A 20,354-nucleotide genomic window follows, 5' to 3' on the forward strand; every position below is an offset into this window, starting at 1 on the left:
TAATTATTTACTAATTATAATTTATATAAAATATATACATTATTATAATTTTCACCTTAATTAATTATATGTGTTTTTTAAACGTGAAACAAAACGTTAGTTAAAGTTATAGAGGATTAACGAGCTAAATATATAAATGAATAGAAGAAGAAAATAAAGAAATAAGAAAAGGAAAGAGGGGGGGGAGGGAAAAGAAACAGAAATAAAGAGAAACAAAGACTAACAAAAAGAAGATTCTAAAGAGAAGAATGCTGTATATATAATCATTGCCATCCATTCTTAAAACTATTATAAGTCCGATATTCTTTCTTATAACAATCAACAAAATAATATTTCTTAATTTAATCATCTTTTTCTACTTTTTCAATAAATCAGACTTATAACAATTTCAAAAATACAAAGCTACGATTATGTGCGTACCAGAAAAAATGTGAAGGGATTTAGTGAGTTGGTTATTGGAGGGTGGCAGGCAGGGGATGGTTTAAGGGTAGGTATTGTGCGGGGCTGCTAGCAGCGGATAGAATTTTCTTTCCTTTTTATTTCTTTGGAGGAAAAAGAAAAAAAAAAAAGAAAAAAAAAAAAGATTCCCGCGCGTACCTTCGAGACTCGGCATAGAAAAAGAAAAAAAGAATTCTAAATTCGAACTGCATTTATCTTTTCTTCGCTTTGTCTTTTCTTTTTCTTTTTTTTTTCCTTTCTTTCTTCAAGTAAAGCAATGAAGAAGATAAAAAAAAAAAGGAAGCCTTTGGAGATATCGATATTGTTACACAATTAGCGTGCATTTTGTATGTTTATCCATATATATATATATATGGTGAATTACCAAAGTGGATGAGTTTAAAGGTGTATCGCCCCTTTTTTTTTTTTTTTTTTTTTTTTTTGAAATAAACGTCAGACTCTAGTCAAGGGACGGTTAATCAGTCAGTCAGGATGGGTAGTGAGATCAGTCAGTTAGTGTGGTTTAGGTTTAAACGTTTTGGTCTCACCGAGCCTTTTGATAATAGTGAAGAAAGGTGCCAGTGAGTAATAATAGTAGTGGTAGTAGTAGTGGTGGTGGTAGTGGTGGTGGTGGTGGTGGTGGTGGTGATAGAAGTAGTATTAGTAGTAGCGATTAGTAATAGTAATAGCAGTAATAGTAGTAGAGTAGTAGTAATAGCAATAGAAGTAATAAAAATAAAAGTACTACACAGTAATAGTTATAACAGAAGTAGTAAAACTATACAGCAGTAGCTGTATGATAGTAATAGTTACTAGTAATAAAAATAATAAAATGAAAAGTAGTATATAATAGTGATATGATATTTATAGTAGTAATAGAGATAGAAATAGAAGTACAGTTAGTAGTAGTATGGTAATTAGTAGCAGTAGCAGTAGCAGTAGTAATAGTAGTAGTAGCAGTAGTAGTAATAGAAGAAGTAGAAGTAATATACAATAATTGTATGGTAGTAAGAGTCTACTACAAAAAAAAAAAAAAAGAAAAAGGTGAAAAGATTGACGTACGAGCTTTGCGATCGAAGAGCAACTTACGACGAGAGAAAGGAAAAAGAAAAAAAAAAAAAACGAAGAAAAGGGAAAGGCGATGATTGGGGTTGAGGGGCGGTGGGGAAAGTGCGTGGCAAGGATTCGTGTAGGTTATAAAAATTTTGCTTAAAGAAAAAAAGATAGAGATGGGTTTTTGTATGTGGGATTTGCTTTTTTTTTTTTCACTTATCTCGTTCTCTCTTTTGTCATCCCTCTCACCCTTTCTTTCACTCTATCTCCCTCACTCTCTCTCTCTCTCTCTCTCTCGCTCTTTCTCGCTCTTTTCTTTTTTCAGTTCTTTTTTTTTCGTATTTTCTCTTCCATTTACACACACACACATACACTCATTCATTCTTACTTCATTCATTCATTCATTCGTTCCAATTGTATAATATTTCTTCTCTCTGTTTTTAACTAGCTTATGCATTCATTCTCTCTCTCTCTCTCTTTGTCCATCCATCCGTCTTTCTCTAACTCATACAATAATTCTCTCCGCTTTCACTCTACAAACACTCAATACCTGATCAATTTGATTAATTGTTTTCTTTCCTTTTTTTGTTGTTTGTTTGTTTCGCATTCTTTTTTTTTTCTTTCTTTTTCTTTTTTTTTTCTTTTTCTTTTTCCTAATCGTCCGACTGCAAAAAGACAAATATGAAATATAATATACACACATACATACATACATACATATATATGTATATGTATATGTATATGTATATGTATATACATATTATAGAAAGAAGAGATGAGTCAGTAATTAAAAATATAAGAAAAAAAAAGGAAGAAAAAAAATCAAAAAAGAAAATAAAAAAAAAAGAATTATGTATGGTCTGTGTGTATGTGTGTCGTGAGAACAGTATAACCTGATCTATTGTTCTCGTTAATGTTGTTATTGTTTCTACTTTATATTTGGCGGAGGGGGATGAGGAGGGGTAGAGGAGAGGAGATGTGTGAGAGAGATGTATCGAAAGAAAACGTTAATAATTATCATTATTATTATAATCTTATCATTATTATTTCGATCAGCTACTCTCTACCAGGCAACTTTCATTCACTATTACAATCGTTTTATTTATGTACTTACTTAAAGGGGCTGGCTGCAGCATGACATATTTAAAGGCCATCGTTAGGCTGTAAAGTAGCACCGATATGTTCACGAGAGAGATCATCCGGATTCCAAGTATAAAACGAATCCCGAAAATCATTTTTTCTTTTGCTTTTTCTCTCTGTTTTCGTTTTGTTTCTTTTTTTTTTCCACGTCCACCCCCGGCTCTCCTTTTTTTCCCCGCGCTTCCTTTTTTCATTTCATTTTCATACATTCATTTATTTTATTTTACTTTTTTTTTTCTTTCTTTCTTTCTTTCTTTTCTTTCATCTTACTCATTCTTTTATTCTCTCTCGTATTATTAAATTTTCACGATAATCTTTTTTGCATTTCTCTTCTTACACGACGCACGTTTAAGAAATAATAACAAAAGACGATCGAAGGAAACAATTGAAGGAGGTTTTAGGTTAGGTTGAGAATCATTATCGCGCGAATTTTACGCGTCGAACTGTTTAAATTTTCTTTTGTTATAGCATATATAAAAAAAAAAAAAATTAAAAAATACGTCGTAGAAACGACAGATTATACTGAAAGAAAGAGAGAAAGAGAGAGTGAGAAAGAGAATGAGAAAGATTCTCAAAAATTTAATTCTCCTCTCTCTCTCTCTCTCTCTTTTCTTCTTTTTTTATGACTGATTATAAACGTATCTGTTTTACAAAAAAATACGGAAAGGGAAAATTCATTTGATCCGGTCATTTCTCTCAGAAAAGAGAGAGAGAGAGAGAGAGAATGTGTCCGGAAATATAAAGGTTAGGTTGGTACGCCTGTGTATTAAATTATAATGTTGAGATATTAAATTAATCGTTTACTTCGTTACTCTTTCAACTCTTTATATAACATTTAATTTAACTTTAGCATTAATTGTTAATTATTTTTTATTCAAAAGTTAATATTTACCAAGTATAAATTTCGTAATATTTATTTTACTTTAGGTTCGTTTAAAAGACGAAAGAAAACAATTAGGTTATAAAGAGTTAAAAACGTTGCTCAGTTCTTCGCTTTGCATAATATTATAGTTTACTTTAACGTAATTGATTTTGTGTCAAATATTTGCAAATATTCGTGCGCTCTCTCTCGTTGATAAGAGATAATTGGAGAAAATAAGAAAATAAATGATATAGAAAAGAAGGAAAATAAAATTAAAAGAAAGAAAGAAAGAAAGAAAAGTATGTAAGTAATGGTATGTAAACAACACTGATTAAATCTCAATGATATTAATTATGATTATGACGGAAAGGATGAATAGGATTTGGATAAACACAAAAAAAAAAAGAAAAGAAAAAGGAAAAGGAAAAAAAGAAAAAAAAAAAAAAGAAAGAAAACAATGATCACTGCACCCTATTTTTATTTATGGTGTGTTTGATTTACATGAAAATTCTTTTTTGTGTTTTTCTTTTTTCTTTTTCTTTATCTTTTTTTTTCTTCAAATTTTCTTTCCTATTTCCATAGACATACTGTAATAATTTTTAATTTTACAAATGTATGCAAGTGCATAGGAAAAGGTTTGCTGTTAAAATAAGATTATTTATTTATGTGTAAGAATTGGTCAATGAAATTTGTTTAATTTGTTCGTGTTTGTGTTTTTTTTTTCTTATATATACATACATACATACATATATATATATATATATGTATATATGTATGTATATGTTTAAATATATATATATGTAAATGTATATATACTTTATTTAGTAATTAAACGCATGAAAAGAATTAAACATAAAGCGAAAATATATTCGCAATAATGGTTAAACTGGAATTGAATATGATCGAATGAATGAGTGACGCATAAAGCTAGACATGAAAAGCAAAACATGCATGATGGGATAAAAACAAAAACAAAGAAAAAGGACAAAAACAACAAAATAGCAAATGGAAATCAAACATGTGGATAGGAAGGACATATATCCCAATTATCTTAAAGCCACTTTGAGTCGTTGCAATATTTCGATTCTTTCTCACAAGAATGCAACATTGCAATAAAATGACGCAACGATAGCTATTGCACATTGTTCAAAAACTATATATATATATATATATATATATATATATATATATATATATAGATTATAATTAAGGTCTTCGTTTCTCTCTCTTCTTGCTACAATAATTAATAAAAAAAAAAATAATAAGCGCGAAACGAAAACAATACAAAAAGAATCTGTTTCACGATCATATTATTTTCAATAATATATATTTCGATATAAAAATTTCGATGATAAAAAAAAAAAAAAAAAAAAAGAACAAAAAAGAACAAAAAGAAAATATGACGACAAAACGTTAATGTCATGTCTCGAAGGTTACACGAAGAACGTAATGACGAAATGTGTATGTATATTTATATATATATATATCCATATATATATATATATATAAAAAGAAAGAAAAAAATTCATCAGGAATCAAATTAGATTTGATTCGTAACGTCGATCGATCTCAAAAGCTTTCGGATTTGACGAGATTATATAGATGTTTAAGACCATCGATCAAATCCATGTGATGAGGTGGTTCGATCACGTTCACTTTACGCTCTCGAAAATATTCTCGCCTCTGTTTATGGCTATCCATGATCGAGCGCGTAGCTTCCTCGTTATCTCTATCCGTCGTGGTCTCAATTGGATCTTCTTGATCGCTCACCTGTACGATACTATCTGGTATGGGTAACGGCTTGGCCACTCCTATGCGTACGGTTCCTTTTGGTGCACCTTTCAGAGCCTGAACAGCTTGGTCAAGAGTTGCATTCTCTAAAGCGATATCGTTCACGAACAGAAGCCGATCACCTGGTATAAGTTGGCCATCGACTTGTGCCACACCACCAGGAACGAGCGATCTTATTACTATCACAGTTTCGTTGGGGTTCATTGGATCCTGAATAAACAGACAAAATGTGATGATATCATTTAAATAAGGAAAAGAAAATATATTATAGATAATATATATATATATATATATATATATATATATATATATATATAATACTGTATAATATTATATTATATTGTATAATATTGTATAATATTAGTACTATACTATAATATGTATTATAATATTATATTTGCACTGTATTATACTATATAATATTGTATACTATTAGTACTATATTATACTCTATCTTTTTTCTATCCATAAATCTATATAGATAGAACGATACAACAAATCATATTACTATATATATATATATAATGTGTAGAGACAAATATTATTCCATTTCTAATCAGAAGTGTAAGCATTAATGGAATGGTTAATTTAAAGATCTTTAGAATAACTTAATCATTCAAAACAATAATCTAGAAAGCAAGAAAGATCATTTTCAAATCTTGATGTAAATAAGTCAAGGATTCAACATTTTTCACAAATCCTACACACACACACACACACACACACACACACACACACACACAGAGACACACATATGTATACATTATACCTGATAATCCAAAATGGAGAACCCAAGGCCCCTCTCTCCTTTAACCAGCTCGATAATTTGCGGTTCTGAGCTCCACATAGCCAAGCCCGTTAATGGTTCTAATGATCGTGACTTCATTTTGTTCAGGCTAGCGTCAGTAACTGTTGCGGTCGTAGTAGTTGAAGCCAAGGATCCATCAGATTTTGCTTTTACAAGTCTATCCATTGTCGGTAAAAGATTTTGAAGGGATCCACCAAGAATACTCTATATATTTCATTGGATTAAATAAATGTAACATTATGATTCGACGAAAATAGAAAGGATATAAAATAATTGATAAATATTAAATAATATTTTTAAACTTACTCTGGTTTGAAAGGCTGCTTGATGTTGAGCAGTATCGATGGGACATAATGGATCCTGGGAGGCCACATTCCTTCCGCAAACCATACGAACGTGTATAGGCAATTCTTTTAAAACGCTAACTACTTCCATATGATTTATACCGAGCAAACGGTAACCATTTACCTTAAGGAATATTAAAATTTTTTACGTTAATTATTTCTTTCTTTTTTTTCTTTTTTCTCTCTTAGATAATAAATTAAATAAATCTTACCTCCAACAATTCGTCTCCTGATCGTAATGTACCATTTTGACCGACAGGTCCCTCAGGTAAAATCGAACGTATGTAATGATGAGGCCTTACTTCTTGACCATTTTCAACGTCCACCGTACCTTCTAAACTAATACCAAGACCGCTACCTTCTGCAAATTTCTTCAATTGTGCTACCTATATATATAGATAAAAAGATAAAATAAAAGATAGATAAAAAGAATATTATCAATGTTTTATTATTATCAAGATTTATAATTCTATTATTGAATTTTATTAAATTAAATCTTATTTATTAATAAGACATACCACTATTTCGGTATCAGGTCCTACGATCTTTTGCCATTTCGATTTTATTGCCGCACGAATTTGTGCTGTTAATTCGCTCGATGGATCGCTCAATAAAGCTTCGACGTTGGTAGCTTCGTCGAATTCATCGTTACCAGTTATTTCACGATCTGCTTCTTGAAGTACGGCACTATCGACGGTAGTATGCGATTCACCTTCAGGCTCTATCTCTGTAGTGGTGTCGCCATCCTAAAAAAAAAAAAAAAAAAAAAAAAAGAAAAAAAAAGAAAGAAAAAAAAACGGGGGAAAAAAAAGAACCGAACGCAATGAACTTCATTATTATCTATAATCTTTTCTCAAAGTATTAAAGGTCGAATGATAATAGGGTCTTACGAATGAGCGGAACTTACCGCGCTTATCGGGAAACTGGGTAGGCTCGTTATCGACGGTGAACTTGGCTGAGGTAGTCTCAGCTCGCTAGCAGCGATCGCTTGTTGAAGTTGTTCGTACTTTGGTCCACGTAAATATCTTTCCAAGCAGAGAACAACGGTCTGCCCGGTACTTCTAAGAACTTCAACTGCCTCGTGATTCGAATAACCCTGTAGAGAATGACCATCCACCTCGACTATCCTATCGTTTATTTGTATTTTATTACTTAAGTCTGCCGCGCTACCCTCGCTTATGCTCTTGACAAAGATCCCCGAAAGTTCCTCTGAAAAATCATTACCAACCGTCCTCTGTGATCTTCGCGCAATAAGTCTATTATTTTCGTGCACGTCTTTTTTTATTTATTTATTTATTTATTGTATTTTATTTTATTTTATTTTATTTTATTTTATTTTATTTTATTTTGATTTATCTATTTAGTTTTTTCTGTGTGTATGTGTGTGTGTGTTTTTTTTTTTTTTTTTTTTCTAGCAGCACTGGCTCTCTCACCCTTCTCGCAAACGTAGCCGGCTATAGTGATCCCAAGGCCGTAAATATCCTTCTTAAGCTCGACGGTGAAACGCTCCATTTCTGGCAGTGAATTAACATCGATGGCGTCCATGCTGAGGACCGGTAGTTCCGGAATTTGTACCGGTACCGTCGGTATAACTGGCATCGCTCCAATTTGTATGGGGTTGCGTCTGGGTACCACATCCATGATGAGACTGGTTCTTGCCTTGAGAGAAGGGACACACATTTCGCCATTTATATTCTAATATCCCGTGTAATATCCCGAAAGTATTCACGCGCCTGATCCGCATATTTTCGATGGAATATGCTAATATATTTTTTCTTTTTAGTTTTTTTTTTATTTATTTTTATTTATTTATTTATTTATTTTTTTTTTCATTTCGCTCGGAATACGTTCGTTTCGTTCGCAATTTTGTTCACTCGTGGCTTTTTTTTAATTTTTTTTTCGCTTTTTTTTTGTTTTTTTTTTTTGTTTTTTTTTTGTTTTTTTTTTTTTAATAATTTATAGCAGCATCGATCGTAGCAGCGCACACTAGCAGTAGCTGATCAACACGTTTCGTCGCACTCACGTCGGACTCCTGCGAATACATATAACCGTTGTCGTAACTGGCATCACCCTGTTGTACGTGTCGTATGTTGTAAGTCTCAGGTACACTGTGGACCAGGTATCTCTCCAATTCGTCCGGATCACCGAGGATCTTCGTTGGTACGATCGGAGCATGACTTCCGATGGCCTAAAAAGAAAAGAAGAAGAAAAAAAAAAAAAAGAAAGAGGAAAAATCGTAAAGTTATTCGAAGAAATTTATAATCGGATCGTTACGATCAACGAGCTCCAGTAATAATTATTTTATCGTAACCAATGGACATTTTGATATACCTGGAAATCCGGCGAGGTTGGTTCAACTGGTCTTGCGACAACGAGGCGCACGTGTGTCCCTGATTGCCGTAGAACAGCTGCAACCTGTTCGCTTCCCATTCCTCGTAGATTGACATCTCCAATTTGAAGTATATGGTCCCCGCTTTGTAGCCGATTATCCTGATAATTCAAAGTTCACAATTGCAGGAATGAATTAATTAATTAATTTCTTTCCTTTCTTCCTTTTTCTTTTTTTTTTTTTTTTTACCATCGTTCCCGTTCTGTGTTAAAACAAGAATAACGAATAAATAATTGAGAGTACAAAATTACAAAAAAGAAAAGAAAAAAAAAAAAAAAAAAAAAAGAAACTAATAATATTTCATTCGAATAAAAAATATTGAAAACTTTCGAGCCTTACTTATACCATCGATTTAACGTGTATAATAATAATAATAATAATAATAATAATAATAATAATAATAATAATAATAAAAAAATTCCTTATTAATAGAATATAAAAAGAAACACTTATATACAATGCAAATAATAATCTTATCACACGATAACGTTGTTCCTTTGATTTTCCTTAATTCGAGGAAAACTTCGATCGTTCCGACAAAACGAGCTATGTGTAACATTAATTACAATATCCGCATAAAGAGCAAGCGTTTAATTTAAGCTTCCTCCGCTTTAATTACCCTAACGATTATTTTCCCTTTGAAGTATACTATCATATATAACGTTTACGTGTTGGTTAATTTACGTATATCTACGTATACGTAATACATCTACGTCTACTTGTACGATATACTAAATAAATACATAGAATATTCTGAATCATAGAACTGTTTCTATTAGTATTCTATTAAAATCTGTATTAAGTCTGTTAAACGTTGAAGATAATCGTTTAAACTTTAATGGCCTCCAATTTTAACAGAATCCTCAATTCTGAAAAGCTTTCGAAAGTAAATATCCTTTCTCAATTAGTACAAGTTGAATCAAGCAAAGATTGAAGGAGGAGGATCAAAAGGATCAAAGGGCTAAAGAATGAAGAGAGATAAATAGATAGATAGATAGATAGATAGATAGATAGATAGATATATAGTTCCTTTCGATTGGATACTCACGCGATCGGCGACGCCTCCGGGAAGGATGGTCTTGACGACGACGCCTGTGCTACGGCCTCCGATAATCCCAAATCCAAGACCGCTGCCATCATTGATAAGGTTTATCACTTCAACCTGCGCCCATTCCGTGTTCAGCTATAACAAACATAATTCATAAAATTACAATTTATAAACGAGCGAATTTTCTTTCTTCCTTTCGCTTTTTCTTCCCTCATCTCCCTTCTCTCCTTTTCTTTTTTTCCTTTTCCTTCAATTTTATTCCCTTTTTTTTTTATTTATTTATTTATTCATTTATTTAATTAAAGAAAATGTGATTACACATAGGTATTGAATTAATTAAATTAATTAATTAAAAACGATTAAATTTTTCCCTCTTTTTTTTTTTCTTCTTTGTTCTCTCTCTCTCTCTCTCTCTTTTTTATATCATACGAAATATAAGGATAATGTTAAATAATTAAACAATTAAATTAATAATTTGATAATATTAATGATTTAATATGAAATATTAATTAATGTTTTTGACATTTCTTTTTCTTTTTTCTTTTCTTTCTTTTTTTTTCTCTCTTTTTTTTTTTTTTTTTTTTTTTTTACAATTAACATAAGAATTATGTCGAAGGTAACATTTATGGATATTGTTGTTGTACCATTTCGTACTAAAAATATAATAACTTATTAGAAAAAAAAAAAAAAAAATAATAAATATATATATATATATATATATATATCGTATCGTAATTGTTAATGGATAACGATCGAAGAGATTTATTTTGATTATGATCACGTAGAAAGGAAAATAAAATTTGATGATTCAACGTTTGCAACTTTTGGCCGTAGCAAATCACATCGTTCCACGTCCACGATATATAATACGATTTCCTTGCTCGTTATCGTCGTCGAAAAGACGATGACGACGACGACGACGACGACGACGAGGAAGAGGAAAAGGAAGAGGAAGAGAACGACGGAAGGAACGAAGCAAAGGAAAAAGAAAAAAAGAAGAAGAAGAAAAAGAAAAAGAAAAAGAAAACTAAAATAAAAAATAAAAAAAAAAAAAAAGTAAAAGAACGAAAATAATCATTCACGAACGAAGTATATAAGGCATATAGAGAAACTTTTATTTAAGAAATTTTTATGGTAAATTTAATTTTATCTTTTATTTATTCAATCGTTTTCTTATTTCTTCTCTCTTATCATTTTCCTCTTATTTTATTGATTTTTATTTTTTTTTGTTTTTTTTTTTGTTTGTTTTTTCAATTTCTTCTCATTTATTTATCTATGTATTTTATTTTATTTTATTTTTTATATTATATTTTTTATTTATCTTTTTTCTTTTTTTTTTTCTTTTTTTTTTTTGTTTTTTCTTGAAATATATTTCCTGTCAGTCAAGTAATAATGAAGTCCGGGTTAAAGGAAATAATTAAAATACTAATTAACGAAGTCCCAAGAGTAATTTCCCTTTTACATTTTCAACAACGTAAGAGTAAAACGAACGAGGACGGATTTGTTCGCATTGTAATAAGTTAATTTGAACGTATTTGAAAAAGAAAATTTCGTCCAAAATCTCTGACACGTGTTTTCTTACAAAGAGGAAAAGAGAAATAATGGAGAAATGGGGATAAAAAAAAATTAAAAAATAAATAAACAAATTTATTAATTAATTAAAAGGAAAAACATAAGCAAGAGAGAATAGATGATAGAGTAAATAATATAAAAGAAAATAAAAGAAAAATATAAACAAAGGAGGATAGACGAAAAAGTAAAGAAGAAAAAATAAAAGAAAGATAAAAAAAAATAAAAAGAAATAAAAAAATAAAAAAATAAAAAAATAGAAAGATAAAGAAAATAACGTAATAGGGTTGAAGATAAATTTCGAGTGACGCGAAGTAATATTTCGGAAGAACCCGGGAAACTTTGTGTGAAGAAGAAAAAAAAAAGGTGGAGATAGTGAAGAAGAAGGAGGAGAAGGAGGAGGAGGAGGAGTAGGAGGAGGGATGTGGAGGAGAAGAATAAGGAGATGTAGGATAAGGAGAGTTGGGAAAAAGTTGTAAGGTAGCTGGAATGAAAGGAGCGTGGAATAAAGAGAGAGAGAGAGAGAGAGAGATATCCTGCTGATAAAAAAAAAAAAAAAAAAAAAAAAAAAAAAAAAAAAAAAGAAAGAAAGAAAAAAGAAAAAGATAGGGAAGAGGTAATAATAAGGTAAAGATGAGAAAGAAAATCTTTAAAGGTACTTTTTCTTTTTTACGTATTTCGATAAAAAAAAATTCGAATTTTATAACGATCCAACGATTACCGTCGTACGCATGGTTAATGAGTTTTTAATGACTTTTTACGTTCTTCAAATTTTTCTTCGACTTTCCCTTTTTAATTAAATATTATATCGAAACAAAAAAAAAGAAAAAAAATATATATATATATATATCGAACAAAAATAAGTTATCCTAACGATTAATTTTTCTTTCTTTTTTTTTTTTTTTTTTTTTTTCATAGAACGTACAATTCATCGAAAAGATAAAAATAGAAATACGATGAAAGTTTAAAACGTCCTTGGACCTAATAAATCGTAAAACAATCATTTCGTTTTACTTAGATAGATGCGTGAAATAAAAATTATTTTCTTACGCGACGATATAAAAATAAACGCAAGAAAGAAGAAAGAAAGAAAAGAAAAAAAAAAAAAAGAAGTGGAAAATAAACGAATTGAATATACTTACCACCATGTCAGGGCCACTCTTGGAGGCGTCACTGACAGCGGAAGGGCTCCTTTCGATGACAAGGTCTCCGTGAACGGTGCCGGGTATCGGTGTGGAAGTTGGTGTAGGTATTGGTGTTGGTGTTGGCGTTGGTGTTGCTGCAGAGGTGTTACTAGCAGGTTGACTTGATTTAGGTGTTGCTGCTGGTGTGACAATCGACGACACTGACACCGACTGATCTTTGTCCGAGCCAATTTGATTGTTATTGTTGTTGTTGTTGTTGTTGTTGTTGTTGTTGTTGTTGTTCCCCGCAGCACAGACGGCTGCTGCTGCTGCTCCTCCTCCAGCTGCTCCTGCGGCCGCTGTCGAACTCGAACCTCCGGACAATTCATCCGTCGGCAAAGAATTCCCAATGTCTAATAAAATTATATGAATTTCAATAAGTCTCGATTGAAAATGTGAAAAGTCTCTTTTCCTTTATCTTGGCAAAGCCATTAGATAGAAATAGAAGAACTTTTCTCTCTATCTTTGTCTCCGTCTCTATCTTTTTCTCTGTCACTCTCTCTCTTCTTCTCTCTCTCTCTCTCTCTCTCTCTCTCTCTCTCTCTCTCTCTCTCTCTCTCTCTCTTTCTTACACGTCGGAAGCAATCTTCTTCCAATCGACAGGACGCTCAGCTTTTATTCTATTCGACTGGATTCCATTTTCTGCGAAGGGACTATATACTAACTAACTCTTTTCATCAGACAAGATAGGGAAGAAGAAGGTAAGGGAGAGAGGGAGAGAGAGAGACAATACATTTTTTTCATATACATTAATTTACATTATGCTGGGATCTAATTAAAATCGCACGACCGTACACGAACTTGCATTCAGAGAGAAGGACATAAAAAGAGAGAGAGAGAGAGAGAGAGTGAGAAAGAAAAAAAAACATATATTACTTTAATTCTATCTTGGCTAAGCTCTTGAATGAACAATAGGATTACAAAAGGTATAATTATTTTAATATACAAATTAAAACGCAAAGACTGTATAATGAATAATATTGATAATAAGGGATAAACTGTTAAGAAATAAGCAGAATAAAAAATGAAGATGATTATTAAAAATAAAGAAAACAAATATAGATAAGTACATTTTTCAAAGAAAACAAATCAGTATTATAATAAATAAATATCTCTGTGTGTCCGTGTGTATGTAGGTATATGCGTGAGAAATTGATAAATAAATAAGTTTTATTTAAGTCTCAGAAAAAATTCTCTTTGGATGGCCAATTACGTGAAATATAAAAAATTACTTATATATCGATCGTAAAATTAAATTTTACGAGAGAAAAAAAAAAAAAAAAAGAAAAAAAGAAAAAAAGAAAAGAAAAGAGAAAAGAAAAATGTCGAGAATATAAATAAAATGAGATTGAATTTAACAAAGGACGATAAATTGAAAAATAAAAATTAAAGAAAGAAAGAAGGATAAAAATAGAAAGAAATTGGAATGCTGATATATATATGTATATATATTTGAACGATGTACTGAAGTAGAATTGGTTTCAAAGATTAAAATCAGAATAGCATATGACTCTGACTATTGTATAATACTTTTGGAAAAAAAAAAAAGATCTCATGATAAAAGTTTTCGTAAGACAAGAATGTAACATTGAGAAAATAAAAAGAAATCGAAGAAATATCCAGGAGCATTTGCATATAACCAACTATCAATTCAATTCTGACTATTATATAAGGAAGAAACAAGTGAATGATCCATAATAATAATTCTCATAGGACACGTTTAGGTTTCGATTAAACTACTACATAAGAACACGTTCGCATGAACGTGATCTATATAATAAATCTCCTTGAAGCGTTTACGTTCTAATTTAATTGATAAATAAAAAAACACATACACACACACAGAGAGATATATACACATACATATACAATCATGTGAATGATTTATAACAAATCTTACGCACACATAGAGAGAAAGAGAGAGATATTTAGTTTTCAATTTAATTATTACATGGACACGTTTACGTTACGATTTTAATTACTCTATATAGGAACAATCAAACGAATGATCTATAATAAATCTCATGGTATATATTTTTAAAAGATTTTGTGTTAATTTGTTAAAATAAATTTTGCATTGAAACGACAATCTTATTGTTTGATATCGTTTAAATGGACATTTGAGTTTCGTTATTAGAGATCATGGTAAAAAAAAAAAAAAAAAAAAAAAAAAGAAAAGAAAAGAAAAGAAAAGAAAAAAGATCACGTTATAACATGAAAGAAGATATTATTAAAATACCTTGGGTGCTTCTTGCTACGACCAACTCGACAAGACCACGAGCTTTCTGAAGGATCGAAATTGCTTGCTCGTGAGAGATATTCGAGTCTAAAGGTTGTCCATCTATCGCCAATATTTGATCACCTTCTAACAAACGACCATCGCTGAAACAAAAATTTCTTTTATTATTATTATTATTATTATTATTATTATTATTATTATTATTATTATTATTATTATTATTATTATTATTATTATTATTATTATTATTATTAGTTATTAATTATTATTATTACTGAATTGTCCAAAAGGATTTCATATAAATACATATGTATTTAAAACACATATCAATTATAAAGCTATAAACGTATGCGCGTAGAAAAAAATTATTATTTTAAAAGAGATTTTCATTTAAATTTTACTATGAAACCATATAGACGCGATTAAATTATGGCAGGAGAGTGATGGTTTCTCAGCTTACATTGCATCATTATTCTCCGTTTACCTTATACCATTATTCAACGGGTATAATAATGGTATAGGATAAGCCCTGAGAAAGTACAGAGTAAGCGTAGAAATCCTTATTACGAAAAGAAAATCTTCGGAATTTTCGATCATTCAATTCCTTACATTGTCGAGCATTAATAAATTTTTTATCCTTTATTCTTTCTTACTTTTTTTTTTTTTTTTTTTTTTTTTATAAACTAAACATTGAAACAATAAAACTTAGATAATATCATCACAAGTTATGTCCTCTTATTACGAGGAAGGAAAAGAAAAAAAAGAAAAAAAGAATTGGCCAAATTTTTCAAAATTATTAACAAAATCGATTTTATTATGTCGATATTATTGCATTGTTTAAACAAATAAAGGATAAAATACGCTTGAAGATTGTTTTTTTCAAGTCTCTACGACTTTGCGTTACGAAAATTGGTTCGAAGAAAAAAATTCAATTCAAAAAATTATTAACAAAATCGATTTTATTATAACAATATTATAGTATTGTTTAAATAAATAAAGATTAAAATACGCTTGTAAATGATGTTTCTTTCAAGTCTCTACGATTTTTCGTTTCGAATATTCAAGAAAAAGAAAAAAAATTTTTTTAATTATTAACAAAATCGATTTTATTATAACAATATTATTGTATTGTTTAAATAAATAAAGAATAAAATACGCTTGAAAACAGTGTTTTTTTTATGTCTCTACGATTTTTTGTTCCAAAAATTCAGGCAAAAGAAAAAAATTCAATTAAAAAAATTATTAACAAAATCGATTTTATTATAACAATATTATTGCATTGTTTAAATAAATAAAGAATAAAATATGCTTGAAAACGGTGTTTTTTTCAAGTCTCTACGATTTTTCGTTTCGAAAATATCGTCTTCGAAAGATTTTCATTCATAATTCGTATAGTACAGCTGTTCGTAGTAATAGTAGTAGTAGTAGTAGTAGGCCAGCGTAAATTCTCAGAATTTATGTAGGTCAGTGTGTCACCGACCTAATTTGAATGAAATTATATAGGTCAGTGGGACATAGTAAATGTCTTCCACTAATATGGAAATATCTCTGAAACTAAAAATCGTAGAAACTCGAATCAAACGCCATTATAAAGGGCAAAATTTTCTTTGTTTTCTCAACGTATTGTTAATAATTAATTAACAATTTGTTATAAACAATTTTTATAAACAAAATTCATACGAAGTAAAATCATCTCATTTTGATTAAAAAATTCAGATTTCGATTGATTTATAAAATCACATTAATTAATAAATAATTATTATAAACAAATTCCTCTTTTTTTTTTTACCTACGAAACAACAATTTTTTTTCTATATAATTAATAAATACTCCTTTCATTTACATGAGAACATTTTCGATACTAAAAGTCGTAGGGACTTGAATCAAATAACATTATAAAGGGCAAAATTTTTTCTATTTTGTCAACATATTGTTAATAAAAAATTAATTAATTAATTATTTAACAATTAATTAATTCGTTACAAACAATTTTTATTAACAAATTCTTACGAAGTAAAATCATTTTATTTTGAAAGAAAAAAATATAAGAAATTCTGATTCCAACCGATTTGTAAAATAACATTAATTGACGAGTATTAATTAATATAAACAAATTACTTTATTTATGGAAGAATTTTTTTCTACACTATCAAATTTCCAAAGCCATTAATTCCAAAAGTAAGCTTACTTTATTTACGCTATAATTGATATATTTTTAAAATTTTATAATTATATATTATTATTATTATTATTATTATATAACATTAGAAAGACAGACGTAATATAATATTTTATCAGATAGAAAAAAAAAAACACAAGAAATTAGATAATATAGAATTGAAGTGTACACGAGTGGAAATTTCTGGGACAAATGATGTATCGAAAATGACGTCGTGTCCGGTCGAATAGATCGAAATTTGCAAGCCTAACAAGGGTACATATTCGGTATTTAGTGGCTCAACGTGGTTACGTTACCTAATTTTGTTGAAAGCAAATTTGGTATCCTCTGTAACGCTAATGACACTGAACTCCATTCTCTCCCTCTCTCTCTCTCTCTCTCTCTCTCTCTCTCTCTCTCTCTCTCTCTCTCTCTCTCTCTCTCTCTCTCTCCCTCTGAGACACACACACACATATACAGAACATAGCCATGTATATATATATATATATATATATATATATATATACACACATATATATATATTTACTCGTCCAAATCTATTCATATCCTCGATTCAATAGAAAAGTCGTAGTCATCGAAAATGATATTGCACATGCGTACATACAATATATATATATATATATATATATATATATATATATTTATATATATGTATATATATATATAAACATATGTACTTGTGTCGGTGCAAAAGAGAAAACAAAATTATCGGGAAAACGCGACCGCATTTCCGCCTGATCGTACAACGCTTTTGCTTTGTCATTCGAGCCATGAAATGAACGTACATAGAATCGCTCATCTATACGCACTTGTTCTCTTGCATATTTTCTCCTATCAAAAAATGATTCAACACATTTTATCACTTGTTAACCATACCATTATGATCTCTTTTTTCGACCATTTATTTTACATCCTTTTTTTTTAGCATTTTATTTATTCATTCATTCAGCTATTTATTTATTTATTTATTTTTACTCTTTCTTTTTTTTTTCAAACGTTACGGACAACGTACATACTACATAAAATATAAAATATTTATTAGCTTCAATAAATCATGAAGAAAAAAGAAAAGAGAGAGAGAGAGAGAGAGAGAGAGAGAAAGAGAGAGTGAGAGAGAAAAGAAAAAAAAAGACCACATGATATCTGTTGGTTTCGTGAAAGAAAATTAATTTCTTTTTAGTAGAATTTATATCTTCACTATTTGGTTTTTTTTTCTTTTTTTACAACAGAAAGAGAGAGAGAGAGAGAGAGAGAGAGAGAGAGAGAGAGAAGAGGGGAAGGAATAATGGTACACATGTGAAAAATATAAAATACGAAATATTTTTCTCGTTTCATTGAATGAATTCTGAGGAAAAAAAAAATCTATTACAAAGGTATATTTATTCGAACATTTTTTTTTTTCTTTTAAAAGAGATATATATATATATATATATAAAAGAAAGACACCATAGAATATGTTCAAAAAGTCAACGGCAAACCTCGAATGAGAAATAGATATCGAGTAAAGAGAAAACAGTGGTAAAAGGTAGTGTATAGTCAGCCCATGTAATATATATAATTATTATATACGTTTAACGCTCAGTAAATGAAATATTATAATAACAGACTATTTACACTCGCTGCACGCATTTCACTCTTTTCTCTCTTATCTAAAAGAGAAAGGAAAGGAAAAGGAAAAGAGATAGTGATAAAAAGACAACAAGAGAGAAAAAGAGAGAGAGAGAGAGGGAGAATGTGTCTTGACCATCGTCATGATTCATGCGACCAAGAATGATACAAGTTTACGTTAAAATTACAATGATAAACTTTTGTCCACGAGATAGCCAACGTCGACCTCGTCCTAATTCATAAATTCTTCTTTTTCATATGTTTTTCAAAGTAAAATTACAAAAAAAAAAAAAAAAAAAGAAAGAAAAAAAAAAAGAAAGAAAGAAAGAAAGAAAAAAAAGTAGAAGAACACGTAGAAGTAAATGGAGATAAATAGAGAGATAGAGACAAAGAGAGAGAGAGAGAGAGAGAGAGAGAGAGACAGAGAGAGAGAGGGACTGGGAAGGAGGGAGGGAGGAAAGTGTAGCGTCATGTTTCATAATTTTGTATAGAGGAAAAAAATATGACAAAATATACTTTTTGAAGAGTAACGAAGGTAACATAGAGGAATAGAGAATTAGAGAGAGAGAGAGAGAGAGAGAGAGAGAGAGAGAGAGAGAAGGGGGATTAGAGAGAGAGAGAGAGAGAGAGAGAGAGAGAGAGAGAAAAGGAGGGGGAGAAAGAGTGTGTTAAAAAATAGGGAAAAAATAGTGAAGTGAGAAAAGCATTTGTGAAAAGGCACGCACGTACATTTACATCATCAAACGATGAGTAGGAGAGAGAGAGAATGAGAGAGAGAGAGAGAGAGAGAGAGGTTTGTCGTCGCGAAATAATAAAAGCCAACCCTTTTTGAAAAGTCCATTCAGTATTGCAAAACAGGACAAAGGGACAGACTATTCGTACTTTCTTCAATCCTTCCAAGAACCCACTAAATTATGAATGAGACGAATATTGCAAGCTAAAACTCCCTCTTTTCCTCTCTCTCTCTCTCTCCCTCCCTCTCTCTCGCTCTCTCTCTTTCTCTTTCTTTTTTTTCTCTCTCTTTTAGTTTGGGATTACTCCTAGGGTTTTACCTTAGGCACGTTTCAACGCATACATATGTACGTAGTACCTTCACGAAAATCGAAGAGAACCCACAAAATTCAAATTCAAACTCGTCGGAACTCATACCCACAGCAAATTTAGATCCCAAGCCCGGATTATAAAGTCTACTCGAGGAATAGAGTGAAAATGAGAGAGAGAGAGAGGGAGGAAGAAGAGAGAGAGAGAGAGAGAGAGAAAGAGAGAAAGAGAGATAATGAATGAGAGACCTGAGAGAGAGAGAGAGAAAGAGAAAGAGAGAGAGAGATAATGAATGAGAGACCTGAGAGAGAGAGAGAGAGAGAAAGAGAAAGAGAGAGAGAGATAATGAATGAGAGACCTGAGAGGGAAAAAGGGGGGAGTGCTATGTTGTTTATTATCGTTAAGATTTTATCGGTACGTTCTTAATGGCTGACTTTCTAAGAAACAATGCTTTTCTTCGTTACTTAAACGACCTGTGCTCGTTCTTATATTACTTCTTACGAGTTATGCACCGAGTTCTGCGTGTAGAGATAGAGAAGAGAAAGAAAGAGAGTGCGAGAGAGAGAGAGAGAGAGAGAGAGAGAGAGAGAGAGAGAGAGAAAATGAGATGAGAAGATAGAATTGTAATTAACAGTAAAGTCTGATCACAGACTTATGCTTT

General features: G+C 30.4%; 1 protein-coding gene across 6 annotated transcripts in view; it reads right to left on the minus strand.

The window, feature by feature from the left end:
- Positions 1–20,354, minus strand: part of LOC118448950 (multiple PDZ domain protein) — a 78,152-nt gene that overhangs the window by 29,877 nt on the left and 27,921 nt on the right. For all 6 annotated transcript variants that reach the window (XR_014982839.1, XM_085660711.1, XM_085660712.1 and 3 more), the window contains exons 6-17: positions 14,866–15,008; positions 12,585–12,979; positions 9,874–10,008; positions 8,768–8,926; positions 8,460–8,624; positions 7,870–8,095; positions 7,344–7,645; positions 6,955–7,182; positions 6,649–6,822; positions 6,399–6,560; positions 6,054–6,296; positions 5,264–5,494 (exon numbers count right to left, since the gene is read on the minus strand). Coding sequence is in view for 5 of the 6 variants with exons in the window: in XM_085660711.1 (XP_085516837.1) it covers positions 5,264–5,494; positions 6,054–6,296; positions 6,399–6,560; positions 6,649–6,822; positions 6,955–7,182; positions 7,344–7,645; positions 7,870–8,095; positions 8,460–8,624; positions 8,768–8,926; positions 9,874–10,008; positions 12,585–12,979; positions 14,866–15,008 (2,563 nt within the window). In the remaining variant the exon portion in view is untranslated. The remainder of the gene's footprint in view (positions 1–5,263; positions 5,495–6,053; positions 6,297–6,398; positions 6,561–6,648; positions 6,823–6,954; positions 7,183–7,343; positions 7,646–7,869; positions 8,096–8,459; positions 8,625–8,767; positions 8,927–9,873; positions 10,009–12,584; positions 12,980–14,865; positions 15,009–20,354) is intronic.

This window comes from Vespa mandarinia, chromosome 12, assembly GCF_050613455.1.
Source record: "Vespa mandarinia isolate Hongniang chromosome 12, ASM5061345v1, whole genome shotgun sequence".
NCBI classification, from domain to species: Eukaryota; Metazoa; Arthropoda; class Insecta; order Hymenoptera; family Vespidae; genus Vespa; species Vespa mandarinia.